This window comes from Ranitomeya variabilis, chromosome 6 (assembly GCF_051348905.1).
Source record: "Ranitomeya variabilis isolate aRanVar5 chromosome 6, aRanVar5.hap1, whole genome shotgun sequence".
In the NCBI taxonomy this organism is placed as follows: domain Eukaryota; kingdom Metazoa; phylum Chordata; class Amphibia; order Anura; family Dendrobatidae; genus Ranitomeya; species Ranitomeya variabilis.
The window spans coordinates 105800162-105815564 of NC_135237.1; the positions used below are offsets into that span (position 1 = coordinate 105800162).

Genomic DNA, 15403 nt, shown 5'->3' on the forward strand with positions numbered 1-15403 from the left:
TTTCTATCCTCAGTCTGTTTAGTTAAGTCTGGCCTCCTTTGCTGAAACCTATTTCTTTCCTGTGTTTGTGACTTCCATCTTAACTCACAGTCAATATTTGTGGGGGGCTGCTTATTTCTTTGGGGAATTTCTCTGAGGCAAGTTAGGCTTTATTTTCTATCTTTAGGGGTAGTTAGCTCTTAGGCTGTGAAGAGGCGTCTAGGCAGTCAGGTACGCTCCACGGCTATTTCTAGTTGTTTGTGATAGGATTAGGGGTTGCGGTCAGCAGAGCTCCCACTTCCCAGAGCTTGTCCTGTATTACTGGTTTGCTCATCAGGTCATTCCTAGTGCTCCTAACCACCAGGTCATCATAAGACGTATCCATGCATATTAATGGAGAGTTGAGTGAAAGGAAAAATAGTTGCAGAAAAGGTACACAAGCAACAGAGATATCCTCAGCATTGAAAGAAAAAAATAAATTGTTCCAGCTTCCAAGTAGTCCAAAAGGTATTTATTGCTTGCATATAAAGCCAGACTTGTGGAGGCAAGTTCACATGACCAAGTAGCTGGTTTAAAAACAACAGCATCACTGTGCTTGATTGGCCAGAAAACTCGCCTTACCTTAATCCCATAGAGAACCTAAGGGGTATTGTCAAGAGGAAGATGAGAGACACCAGACCCAACAATGCTGACAAGCTGGAGGCTGCTATCAAAGCTATCTGGGTATCCATAACACCTCAGCAGTGTCACAGGCTGATCGCATCCATGTCATGCTGCATTGATGCAGTAATTGTTGCAAAAGGAGCCCCAACCTAGTATTGAGTGCATTTACTGGACATACATTTCAGTAAGCCAACATTCCAGATTTTAAATTAATTTTTCAAGCTGGTGTTATAAAGTATTCTAATTTACTGAGATAATGACTTTTGAGATTTCATTGGCTGTAAGCCATAATCATCAAGATTGACAGAAATAAACACTTGAAATAGATCACTCTGTTTGTAATGATTTTATATAATATACGAGTTTCACTTTTTGTATTGAAGAACTGAAATAAATTAATTTTATGATGATATTCTAATTTTGCGAGAAGCACTTGTGTACATATATATATATATATGTGTATATATATATATATATATATATATATATATATATGTATGTATATATATATATATATATATATATATATATATATATGTATGCATATATATAACAACGTTATCATATTTTGGCCCTTGTTTAGTTTATAAAGATTTCCAGAAGATAGGTGCTATTTAAAAATATGTCTTGCTAAAGGTCCTGTAAGTCTTCTTTAAAAATATGATTGAGCTTCTGAGTTTAAACATGTTTCTGTTCTACATCTGTAAGCAAGGTCTGGATTATGTAGAAATAAATTGTGTTTCTTTTCTGATGCACAAAAGTCAAAAGGTATGATAGAAACATTTATCACAGCTACTCCAGGCCCTTTAAATATAAATATTATTAATGAAATATTTAGGTTGCTACAATGGTCTTAAAGTTAACCCCCACATGAGGACTATAATATTATTCTTCAGAATTCTTAAGAAACCCAATTATTTTTTTTTTCAGAATTCCTGGATCTCGTTTTCATGCAAGAACAATTGTGAAGTCTGTCATTATATTTTATTACATGTTAAACAGAATCATAGACATTCAGCTGCAAAAGGTTAAAGTTGCATGTGGTGATATTTAATTGCTTGTTACTTTTGTTCTACAGAAAAATACAGAAGCAGAGGAAAAGCAGGGTCACATTTTGAGGCAGCAAGGAGAAGGAGTCGGGCTGTCCTTTATCACATCTCGGGTCACTTACAAAGGAGGGAAAAGAACAAATTAAAGCTTAATAAAGTAAGAACTCAATATTTATAATATGGTAGGCTCATTATGTGATGAACATTAATACCCAAAAGGATAATCTGTCAAACAAACAGCATTTCTTAAAAATTAATTTTCAGTTGACATGTTGCTGTCATTATAGCAGTATGATGAAAGCTCGATGAAGCGGTCAAAAGAAGTCATCCTCTTGGCCAGGAGAGGAGAAGAGATCCTAAGCAAAGATTTTATGGAGCACCCCATTTTGGTGCTAGGTTTTTTCCATGCCCTATAATACTTTTCCTCATTTTATTCCTCACTAAACACTTTTCATGGAGTTATAGTGTATTCATTCAATTCCATTGGGCCATTTACTGAAGTTTATGTTGGGGATGGGATTGGTCCTGCATGGGCTCTTTCAGCCAAATACTAAAGGGAATGGGATGAACCAGGACTGTGTCCCACCACTTCAAAGGCCCAAATCAGTGCAAAATGTCTATATCTGAAACCTGAGATAAGAAACCTGCCAGGAATGCTTGTATAATATAGCTGAGTTTGGTGCAAAACTGAATAACCTTATTCCCTACGGTATTGCTATCTTTACTCTCGACAGGTAATCAAACAGTAATTAATGCTAATGGTTGTTGCCTTGCAAAACATATTGCCAGATGACACAGGCCTTATATTAATTTAGGGTATATTACTATATCGGTTTTGATATAGTAATGAAATACCTATTAATAAGTGTTTCATGTTTGAGATTTATTAAGGAATAATGTGGCAGTGACATGAAATTATTGTGAAATCTTTTACTGTGTCACTGACACTATTTTTACAATGAAAGGCTTGCACATTGCAAGATGGATGTTAAAGGGCCCACTATTTTCCTAGCTTTCAAAAATGTTTTTCTAGATGTCAGTATTTCTTTCAATGTGTTACTGCCTAATGTCAATTAAGACACAAATTGTTTTTGGACGTAAGGAAAGGAAGAAGTGTGATTATGTAGATAATGTATTGAGTTGACATTTGCTTCAACAAGAAAGTAGAAAACACAATAAAATTACAATGAGCTGACAGTATCAGCTCTAGCAGGAGCAATGCAATCCATTTGACAATTTCTTACCAACACACGTACAATCTTAAATACAATGTCCATAGTCTAAATGTTGGCATTATAGCACTTGGCTGTCATAGCCATGTTTGTGTCTTTCTGTGTGGGAAAATAGAATGATCATTATTGGGTAACACATAATTGAGCAGTGATTCTAAATTTCAGGGTTTTTTTCTAAATGACTTGTGCTGGTCTCCAGAAATGTCCCTGCCTATATATGCATAACGACATTTAATGTACAGTATTAGCAAACTAAGAATATTCTTAGCTAAACATATTTTAAACTAGGACAAAACAGAAATGGGAATGTAATAAATATTATTTATGTATTTCTTATTCAATATATGGTATTATTAATGCTATTATACATTAATATACAATGTAATATAGTCAATGTATTCACGTAAGACCAAACAAGTCCCACAACTTAATACTTTTATATTTTATGAAAATCCCATTGAAATAAAGGGACTATTAAACTACCCACTCAAGTAGACTGATTTATTAAAAATAACTTAATGATACCTACTGAAAAGAAGAGTATGAATAACGCCGGGGCCAGATGAGCACATGTTCTCTCATGCGAAAATATCAGCTTGATTATGTTAATGATACTCTTCTAAAACTCTGATCCAAGTTTGAGCCGAGTGTCAAGCTTAGAGTTATCCAATTCTCTTGCATGCAAGAATTGGTGCACAGGTGCGGAGTAGATAGAGAACTTAATTTCTCTATCTTCTCCTTTGTCGTAGCCTGCAGATGTTAGACTACACTCAGATGACATGGAGCTTCACATGCAGCACTAGACTTGAATGGGTGAGCGTGATCCAAATTATGGAGCCAATCCTCGCAGAATGCTGGATGTTTCCTACAGATCGATTCGGTCTGTAGAAAAACATGCAGATCTGCACTGCCCCATAGTATAATATTGGTCCAAGTGCTATCCGATAGAGTATCCGATAGCACTTGTTTGAGTTGTGTGCTCCTGTGAGCCAACCATAAGAAATAGTGATGGGCAAACCCCCCGATGTTCAGGATCAGTGGGTTCGCCCGAGTTTTTCTGTAAAGTTCGAGTTTGGGGCCGGAGATGACGCGAACTCGCGTCTGAACCCTGAACTTGGACTTTAGAGATATGGGATGGAAGGGAGGGGCTGTAAAAGAAAGCATACAATTAATAATAAACATTATAATTATACTTACAAGTCCAGCGACATATCCTCCCGTCCCGCTGTCTCCAGGCTGCATCTGCTTCCAGGGCCATTCATTACCTTCTGGCGGAATTCACTGAACTCGGCAGTCTTCAGCTTTTTCCAGCAGTGCTCATGTGGTGACATCACCGCACAAACACTTCCAGAAAAAGCCGAAGACTGCCAAATGCAGTGAATACCGGTGGAAGATAATGAGCGGCCCCAAAAGCATATGCTGGCGGGAGACAGCAGGATGAGAGGACGCGTCGCTGGACAGGTAAGTATAATTATAATGTTTATTATTAATTGTATGCATTCTTTTACAGGCCATCCTGGGACCCGAGCTGGACCCAAACTGTAACACGGGTTTCCATGGAAACCCGTGTTCGGGACCTTGTGGCCATTTGGTGTGGGTCCTAAACTTTACAGTTCGGGTTCGCCCATCCCTAGTAAGAAATAATCTCCATTACTCATGAAATTCAATCTCATGAGCCATTTGTATATCTTCAGGGATGGGGAACATTAACACATTGTGTTGTTCAGTGTTGTGTAGAAATCAAGTGCATCCTAAAGTGCAAAGTAAAAACAACAAATCTGCACTTACAATCCATTTGTCAACTTCTCTAGTGATGAGCGAGCACTAAAATGCTCGGGTGCTCGTTGCTCGGGTCGAGCAGATTAGAATACTTGGGTACTCGGACAGAACAACAAGCCCAATGTAAGTCTATGGGAGACCCGAGTATTTTTACCGCAATCCCCCCCGGGGATCTGAAAATGATGGAAACACTGCTCAAATGACATAGGGACATCATGGGGATCGCCTCTCGAAGCATTCCCGACTCCTAGTTCACAGCTGTAAATATTTTTTTCTGAGATTCATGCCATTTTTCCCCGTGCAACAAAAAACACACTAAAACGAAACTAAAAAAATGTATTTTACAGGGAAATATGTTAAGGTGCATCCTTTGCAGGTTAATAACTTGCCTGTAAGGCCAAATTATTAACCCCAGACCAAAATGTTCCTCCCCCACTTGAGCTTCATTCAGATGGAGCGTTTTTGAAGCGTTTTTCAACCTTAACATTGCTTTCAACCACCACAAATGCATTCACTGTGAAATGTCATTGTAACATTTAACAACCCTAGCTGGCCATGTGGTATGTGACACATAAGCAGACCCATCTTGTTTCATCTATAAAGAAGGGACTCTTAAAAGTCACAGAGCCTATTTTTAAAGGTGCATCAGGCGGCATTAATCATCTTAAAGGGCCATTATTAAACAGTGGGTCTCCTAAACTGTTGTAGCCTATGCTGTGGATGGGCTGCCAAGAATTATGATGCAACACAACACCCCTTTCATAAGATATCCAGGGGGGACTCCTGAAAAAGTGTTGCACTGAATGCAAGGCCTGCCCAGCTTTCAATTCATATGCACCCCATTACACCTTGGAACCCACATACTGGCTGGGCACATGAAAATCCACTTCACAATATGCATTTTGTACTCCTGTACTCCTTTGTTTTACACATTGGCAGCAAGACCAGCCCTGCTGCATAGTCATATGCACCCCATTACGCCTTGGAACCCACATACTGGATGGGCCCAGGAAAATCCACTTCACAATATGCATTTTGTACTCCCATACTCCTTTGTTTTACACATTGGCAGCAAGGCCAGCCCTGCTGCATAGTCATATGCACCCCATTACGCCTTGGAACCCATATACTGGATGGGCCCATGAAAATCCACTTGTATTTTTTTTAATGGTATGATGATTGTTATGGTTTCCAATGGCAAGGAAACATCAGAAGCATAGAATAAACGGACAAGCTCTCGGGTGATGGAAACTAGAGCTGACCGCGATGCTAAACCTACACACCACACTAGAAGTAGCCAGGGGGCATTCCTGCGTTGTCTCTAGATGCCGCGCGCCAGCCGGAGAACTAACTACCCCTGGTAGAAGAAAACACAGTCCTGGCTTGCCTCCAGAGAATGTCCCCACAGGAGATAGCAGCCCCCCACATATAATAACGGTGAGAGCAGATGAAAAGACACACGTAGTATGAAAGCAGATTTAGCACAGAGAGGCCCGCTAACTAAATAGCAGAAAGATACAACAGAGGACTTCGCGGTCAGCTGCAAAACCCTTCAAAACACCATCCTGAAATTACCTTAACTCATGTGACAACTCATGCCACTGGAGTGGTAATTTCAGCCCAACAAGAGCTTCCAGCTGCAGAGATTCACATAAGTGCAAACTGGACAAAACATACAAAAATAGACTTAAGGACTAAAGTGTCCAACTTAGCTGAGCAGAAAACTGGGAACAGGAACATGCAACAGAATCACTCTGGATACATTGATGGCCAGCATTAGAATGACTGAGGAGCAAGGTTAAATAGGATACTCCCACATCCTGATAGGAACAGGTGAACTGAGAAGGCAAAGCTTGCAGGACACCAGTACCACAAGAGACCACCGGGGGAGCCCACGAACCGAATCACAACAGTACCCCCCCCTTAAGGAGGGGGCACCGAACCCTCACAAGAACCACCAGGGCGATCTGGATGAGCCCTATGAAAGGCACGGACCAAATCAGAAGCATGAACATCAGAAGCTGTAACCCAAGAATTATCCTCTTGACCGTAGCCCTTCCATTTCACCAGATATTGAAGTCTCCGTCTGGAAACACGGGAGTCCAAGATTTTCTCCACCACGTACTCCAATTCACCCTCAACCAGCACAGGAGCAGGAGGCTCAACAGAAGGCACAAGTGGTACCTCATACCTCCGCAATAATGACCGATGGAAGACATTATGGATAGCAAAGGATGCTGGGAGGTCCAAACGAAAAGACACAGGGTTAAGAATTTCCAAAATCTTATAAGGACCGATGAACCGAGGCTTAAACTTAGGAGAAGAGACCCTCATAGGGACAAAACGGGAGGACAACCACACCAAGTCCCCAACACGAAGACGAGGACCAACACGACGATGGCGATTAGCAAAACGTTGAGTCCTCTCCTGGGACAACTCCAAATTGTCCACCACCTGCCCCCAAATACGATGCAACCTATCCACCATGGTATCCACTCCAGGACAATCCGAAGACTCCACCTGACCAGATGAAAAACGAGGATGGAACCCTGAATTGCAAAAGAAAGGGGAGACCAAAGTGGCAGAACTGGCCCGATTATTAAGGGCAAACTCAGCCAACGGCAAAAAGGAGACCCAGTCATCCTGATCAGCAGACACGAAACACCTCAAATAAGTCTCCAAGGTCTGATTAGTACGTTCCGTCTGGCCATTTGTCTGGGGATGAAATGCAGACGAAAAAGACAAATCAATGCCCATCCTGGCACAAAACGCCCGCCAAAATCTGGACACAAACTGGGATCCCCTGTCGGAAACGATATTCTCCGGAATACCATGCAGCCGAACCACATTCTGAAAAAACAGGGGCACCAACTCAGATGAGGAAGGCAGCTTGGGCAAGGGCACCAAATGAACCATCTTAGAAAAGCGGTCACACACCACCCAAATGACGTACATCTTCTGAGAAACAGGGAGATCAGAAATAAAATCCATAGAGATGTGTGTCCAAGGCCTCTTAGGAACAGGCAAGGGCAACAACAACCCACTCGCCCGAGAACAACAAGGCTTGGCCCGAGCACAAACATCGCAAGACTGCACAAAAGTACGCACGTCCCGAGACAGGGAAGGCCACCAGAAGGACCTAGCCACCAAATCTCTGGTACCAAAAATTCCCGGATGACCTGCCAACGCAGAAGAATGAACCTCCGAGATGACTCTATTGGTCCACTCATCCGGCACAAACAATCTACCAGGCGGACAACGATCAGGCCGATCCGCCTGAAACTCTTGTAAAGCACGTCGCAGGTCTGGGAAGACAGCAGACAATATCACCCCATCCTTAAGTATACCCGTAGGTTTAGAATCACCAGGGGAATCAGGTTCAAAACTCCTAGAAAGGGCATCCGCCTTCACATTCTTAGTACCTGGCAGATACGAAACCACAAAATTAAACCGGGAGAAAAACAACGACCAGCGCGCCTGTCTAGGATTCAGACGTCTGGCCGACTCAAGATAAATCAAATTTTTGTGATCAGTCAAGACCACCACCTGATGTTTTGCACCCTCAAGCCAATGACGCCACTCCTCGAATGCCCACTTCATCGCCAAAAGCTCCCGATTACCGACGTCATAATTTCGCTCGGCGGGCGAAAATTTTCGAGAAAAGAACGCACAAGGTCTCATCACTGAACAATCTGAACTTTTCTGCGACAAAACCGCCCCCGCTCCGATCTCGGAAGCATCAACTTCCACCTGAAAAGGAAGAGAAACATCAGGCTGGCACAACACCGGAGCAGAAGAAAAACGGCGCTTAAGCTCCCGAAAGGCCTCCACAGCAGCAGGAGACCAATCTGCAACATCAGCACCCTTTTTAGTCAAATCAGTCAAAGGCCTGACAACGCTAGAAAAACCAGTTATGAATCGACGATAAAAGTTAGCAAAGCCCAAAAATTTCTGAAGGCCCTTAAGAGAAGTCGGTTGCGTCCAGTCACAAATAGCCGGAACCTTCACAGGATCCATCTCAATAGAAGAGGGGGAAAAAATGTACCCCAAAAAAGAAATCTTCTGAACCCCAAAAACACACTTTGAACCTTTAACAAACAGAGAATTGGTCCGCAAAACCTGAAAAACCCTCCTAACTTGTTGAACATGAGATTCCCAGTCATCCGAAAAAATCAAGATATCGTCCAAATACACAATCATAAATTTATCCAGATATTCACGGAAAATATTGTGCATAAAAGACTGAAAGACCAAAGGGGCATTTGACAGACCAAAAGGCATCACCAAATACTCAAAATGGCCCTCGGGCGTATTAAATGCGGTTTTCCACTCATCCCCCTGCTTAATACAGACATTGTTTTCCAGTCAAGGACTGGGTTATGAGTTTGCAACCATGGCAATCCCAGCACCAACACATCATGTAGATTATACAGTACAAGGAAGCGAATCACCTCTTGATGGTCTGGAGTCATACGCATAGTCACTTGTGTCCAGTATTGTGGTTTATTACTAGCCAATGGTGTAGAATCAATACCCTTTAAAGGTATAGGAACTTCCAGAGGCTCTAGATCAAACCCACAGCGCCTGGCAAAGGACCAATCCATAAGACTCAAAGCGGCGCCAGAATCCACATACGCATCCGCAACAATAGAAGATAACGAACAAATTAGAGTTACAGACAAAATAAACTTGGACTGCAAAGTGCCAATAGCAGAGGATTTATCAACTTTCTTTGTTCGTTTAGAGCATGCTGATATAACATGAGTAGAATTTCCACAATAGAAGCACAAATGATTTTTGCGCCTATAAATCTGTCGTTCGCTTCTGGACAGAAAGCTATCACATTGCATACTCTGTGGTGCCTCTTCAGAAGACACCGCCAACTGGTGCACAGGTTTGCGTTCCCGTAAACGCCGATCAATCTGAATTGCCATTGTCATGGACTCATTCAGACCAGTAGGCGCAGGAAACCCCACCATGACGTCTTTTACAGCATCAGAGAGACCTTCTCTGAAAATTGCCGCCAGAGCGCACTCATTCCACTGAGTAAGCACAGACCATTTTCGAAATTTTTGGCAATATATTTCGGCTTCATCTTGCCCCTGAGAGAGGGCTATTAGGGCTTTCTCAGCCTGAATCTCCAAATTTGGTTCCTCATAAAGCAACCCCAAAGCCAGAAAAAACGCATCCACATTGAGCAACGCAGGATCCCCTGGTGCCAATGATAATGCCCAATTTTGGGGGTCACCCCGCAGTAAAGAAATAACAATTTTTACTTGCTGGGCAGGATCTCCAGCAGAATGAGATCTCAGCGAAAGAAACAATTTACAATTGTATTTAAAATTTAGAAAACAAGATCGATCTCCAGAAAAAAACTCCGGTATAGGAATTTTAGGTTCAGACCGAGGAGCATGTAACAAAAAATCTTGTATATTCTGAACTTTAGAGGCAAGATTATACAAATTGGTAGCCAGACTCTGGGGATCCATATTTCAACAGATAAAGTCTGAGCCATTCAGGGGTTAAGAGGAGAGGAAAACAGGAAACTGCAATTAGAGCTGGAGTGCAACTTCAGAGGGAAAAAAAAAAAAAAAAAAGGTTTCACACAGTTCCTTTTCTCTCCTGCTTCAGCCTATAGATTAAACATTTTGGCTGGCCATACTGTTATGGTTTCCAATGGCAAGGAAACATCAGAAGCATAGAATAAACGGACAAGCTCTCGGGTGATGGAAACTAGAGCTGACCGCGATGCTAAACCTACACACCACACTAGAAGTAGCCAGGGGGCATTCCTGCGTTGTCTCTAGATGCCGCGCGCCAGCCGGAGAACTAACTACCCCTGGTAGAAGAAAACACAGTCCTGGCTTGCCTCCAGAGAATGTCCCCACAGGAGATAGCAGCCCCCCACATATAATAACGGTGAGAGCAGATGAAAAGACACACGTAGTATGAAAGCAGATTTAGCACAGAGAGGCCCGCTAACTAAATAGCAGAAAGATACAACAGAGGACTTCGCGGTCAGCTGCAAAACCCTTCAAAACACCATCCTGAAATTACCTTAACTCATGTGACAACTCATGCCACTGGAGTGGTAATTTCAGCCCAACAAGAGCTTCCAGCTGCAGAGATTCACATAAGTGCAAACTGGACAAAACATACAAAAATAGACTTAAGGACTAAAGTGTCCAACTTAGCTGAGCAGAAAACTGGGAGCAGGAACATGCAACAGAATCACTCTGGATACATTGATGGCCAGCATTAGAATGACTGAGGAGCAAGGTTAAATAGGATACTCCCACATCCTGATAGGAACAGGTGAACTGAGAAAGCAAAGCTTGCAGGACACCAGTACCACAAGAGACCACCGGGGGAGCCCACGAACCGAATCACAACAGATGATTCCCTTTTGCAGAATTATTTACAGGAGAATTTGGCAATTTTATTTGCCACGTTTTTAACATAAAGGTTCAGTTATGGCTTTAAAGAAGGATAATACCTGCAATACAATAAAATTTTATTGCAATGTACAAAATTCAAGGAATAGTATGATTGAATAGTATGAGTGCGTACACGTTTGTATGTGAACTTAGCATACAAAGGTTAATAAGTACATATAAGGATTAAGTGCATATAATGCTTACGTATATATAAAGATTAACTACATACAGTATGCTTACATCATCAACAAGAGGCTTTTAAACATCATCTGTCTGGAATATCAGAGAAGCAACCCCAAGACAGAGAACCCCTGGGAGATTACCTACACTGCATGGGCGTCCCCAATTATACAGATATGAGCACACTGTACATGTACAGGTACCCCAGTTTTGGCATCTGTCTTAGTCATGTTTCTCTGGTCTTACTGTATGTAGTGATTTACAGTATCTGGTAACTCTAGTTTCACCCAGCCCTTCAAGTGGCCAGCTTTCAAGGTTGTATGAAACTGAAATATCATGGAGTCATCAGACGAGGGGCCACAAACCCCTTGAATATAAAAGCCACAAGGATTTAGATCAAACCACCACAGGCAGAGTTTCAGCAAACCTTAATGTTTACAATGACAAACAGCAAACATATAGAGGCTTGGAACTGTTTGTGAAGTGAATAAAGAAACATTTCTCAAGATTGTGTCACTATGAGCATTGTCTGTCACATCTGTAAATGTTTTACAAGAAATGCAGCTATGTAATTGTCTGAATGCATTCACTATACAGTATTTTAATCTGGATTCCAAATTGCTATTTGTATATTCGTCATTTGTACATTTTATGCAGCATAAAATTTTATTGCTCTCAAGGAGAGAAACTAATTTAGTGGACAAAAAAGTATTTGTAAGGAGCTACTGAGCCAAACTAACAGCATTGCTTTATCAAATTTATATGAAGTGTATTGTGTCCAATGTGAGCAACCAGGCAACACTAAAAGTGGCAGTTAAAGAAGAGACATTGCAGGATACAGAGTTAAGAAGTAGGCCCAATGTAGGGGTATGGGTTTCTGAGACTTGTAATAAAGTGACAAACTGACAATTAATTCCCCAATGGGGGGTATCTTTTTTAATAAATAGACTAGTGCCATCACAACCCCCTTGCCCAAAATTCACTGCCCTATAACAGTACAGATCACGTTAACCCTGGTGATGTAGTGGCATGTAAGGAAGAGACATTGCAGGAGACAGAGTTAAGAAGTAGGCCCAATGTAGGGGTGTGGGTTTCTGAGACTTGTAATAGAGTGCATAAGCTGACAAACAATTCCCCAATGGGTTGTATCTTTTTTAATAAATAAACTAGTGCCATCACAACTCCCTTGTCCAATATTCACTGACCTATAACAGTAAAGAGCACGTTAACCCTTGTGATCTAGTGGCAGGTAAGGAAGATACATTGCAGGAGACAGAGTTAAGAAGTAGGCCCAATGAAGGGGTGTGGATCTCTGAGACTTGTAATAGAGGGCATGAGCTGATAAACAATTCCCCAATGGGGTACATTTTTAAAAAATATACTATTCCCATCACAGCCCCTCTTGCCAAACATTCACCGGCCTATATCAGTACAGAACACGTTCACCCAGGTCATGTAGTCGGAGATAAGGAAGAGACATTGCAGGAAAATGAGTTAAGAAGTAGGCCCAATGTAGGGGTGAGGGTCTCTGAGACTTGTAATGGAGTGCATAGCCTGACAAGCAATTGCTCATGGGGGGTTAATTTTTTAAAATTTTTCATGGGGATCATAGACACACTTGCCAAAAAATTGACTGTATGTAGCAGCATGGAACACGTGAACCCTGGTGATCTAGTGTGGAGAATGATAAGAGGTGGAGGATGGCCTCAATAAAACCTATTCCCAATTTAAAGGAGCGGGTCTCCTACACTTGTAAAGCCTATACACTAAGAGCATGGGCTGTCAAACATTTCCCCATGGGGGGGTTAATTTTTTTAAAAAAAATTTGTTAACGGGCATCATAAACACCTTGCAAAACTGTAAAGTGGTTTCCTACACAGTTGCTGCTGGGAAGGTGCAGGAGTTTACTAACAATATGGCAGACGAATCGTTGGATGAAGTGATCAGAAAAAGGGGCATGGTGATGACAGGAATGGGAATGTAAATAATTAATAACAGTGGTGGCTATGGGAGGTATGAGATCCAGGATACAACCTACAATGATTAGTCATTTAGTCCACCACCAATTACCAGAATGTGTTTCATGCCCGTCAGAAGATCTGTGTAACAGATGTGCGTGTTAGACTTGGCCTAAAAAATGCCTGTCAAAAATATGTTGCCAAATATGCTCTCGTCTGTCTAAAGGGCAAAGTGCAACATGATCGAGAGATGCTGGATTAGAGAAAGCAGATCAGTGTTGTAGGAAAACCATACAAACGATGGATGCTTTTAAATTTTAAAGAGCAGTGCACCATCCGTAACTATAAACACACCCGTGGCACAAGCTTCTTCATCTTCACCCATACATATTACCAATAATATCCAAATGTCACAGTCAACAATTATTTCTTCTAGTGTAACGAAAACTGTTAAAGGAATGCCACAAAATGTAGATAACCACGACCCTGGAAAACACCAGATTTCCTCTATACGAGATATGGACGATGATGATATTGATGACCACTTTGAAATTTACCACATCCACACCAAGAAGAATGTGCAAAAAATGTGCAAAAAAGGCAGTGAATGTCTGGAAAATCATTTTCTCTTGGACAAACTTTCCCTCTTACTACAGTGGTACCGAATGATGCATACACAGCTCTCATGTCTATTTAGCCTGAGATGGTTGAAAGATGATGTATTCTGTTTTGTCCATGTCCACTTTTTGAAAGAGAGCAGAAAAGAAGGATGAATAAGCGGGAAGATGTGTGATTTTGGTCGGTAAGGAGGTGATGTCAGAAACAGAAAGGTAGATCTGTGTGTCATTGGTGTACTGATGATATTGCAAACCGTGCCATTACATCAGCTGGCCCAGGCCGAAGTTGTAGATGAAGAAGAGTAGGGGTCCTAGAATTGAGCCTTGGGGAACACCGAAAGACTGTGGTCGAGATGAGGAGGTGGTGTGGGAGAGGGAGACACTGAATGTCCCCGTAACGGTCTGGTTGTTTTTTAAAGACCGTGCTGATAACTCCAAAAAGGCAATTTGCACCACTGGACATGCCCACATCAGCAGGGGTAGCAAAACTCCCATCCTAACCACCACAAACATGATCAGGCACATTGCAGCAAAGCAGCCGACTTTGTTGGTTGAACACAAGGCTTCAAGAACAATGTCTGCAGATGATACTGTGAGATCTTTTGGAACACCTGGAGTGGACCCACAGATCCACGACAACGAACCTCCCAAGGGTGAGCTGACCAGGTAGACCACCCCCTATAGAGGGAGCGTTAGGGGCAGACCCAAGGGAGATTATTGTCGCAGAAGCTGGAACCCGGAGACAGGTAGTAGGAGGTACAAAATAGAGAAGCTGGGCATAAGACGGACAGAGCGGGGTAAGATGAAGTACAGTTTGGTAAGAGCTGAGTACAGGTGAGACCAGAGGAGCACTGGGAGGGGGAAGACACAAAGGAAGCAGGACAGGACAGAGACACCAGACTAACAGAGTACGGAGCGGACACTGGGAAGGCTGGACTGGATGAGGAGACAAGGAAGCCTGGGAAAGGCAGAGAAGCTGAGCTGGCTGGACAGAGCGGAGACTCAGAACAGGCGGTGCAAAGACAAAGGTGGACATGAGTCACAGAAGCACAAATGACAGACAAGCAAGGAGCAGAGGAAGGTACCACCTTAAATACATGGAGTGCTGAAGGACTTCTGGGTTATGGTCCTCCAGGATCACAGAGAGGAGGTACAGAGCACCTGTAAATCAGAAAGAGGAAGTGCTGGAGTGGGTGGAGCACATGCGCACCCAACAAGAACCAGGGAGCAGAGAAGAATGAAGGAGAGGATGCAGGAGGAGCGTGCCACAGCAGGTAAGTATGAGCTGGAGGAGCAGGGGTGGTCCTGGCAGCAGGTATGGCCACAGAAGGAGTGGCCGTGACAGTACCCCTCCCCTTACTCTCATCCTTTCTAAGACCAGACAGAAACCTGGATAAAATCTGAGGAACTTGTATGTTCTCACGAGGCTCCCAAAACCTCTCTTTGGGACCAAAACCCTTCCAATCAACCAAAAAGAGAGTTTTACCTTGAGACTTTTTCATGGCAAGA

At 42.4% G+C, this 15403-nt stretch overlaps 1 protein-coding gene across 2 annotated transcripts in view; it reads left to right on the plus strand.

The window, feature by feature from the left end:
- KCNH8 (potassium voltage-gated channel subfamily H member 8) overlaps positions 1-15403 on the plus strand; it is a 728911-nt gene that overhangs the window by 407217 nt on the left and 306291 nt on the right. For both annotated transcript variants that reach the window (XM_077268880.1, XM_077268882.1), the window contains exon 4: positions 1721-1848. In XM_077268880.1, coding sequence (XP_077124995.1) covers positions 1721-1848 — 128 coding nt within the window. The remainder of the gene's footprint in view (positions 1-1720; positions 1849-15403) is intronic.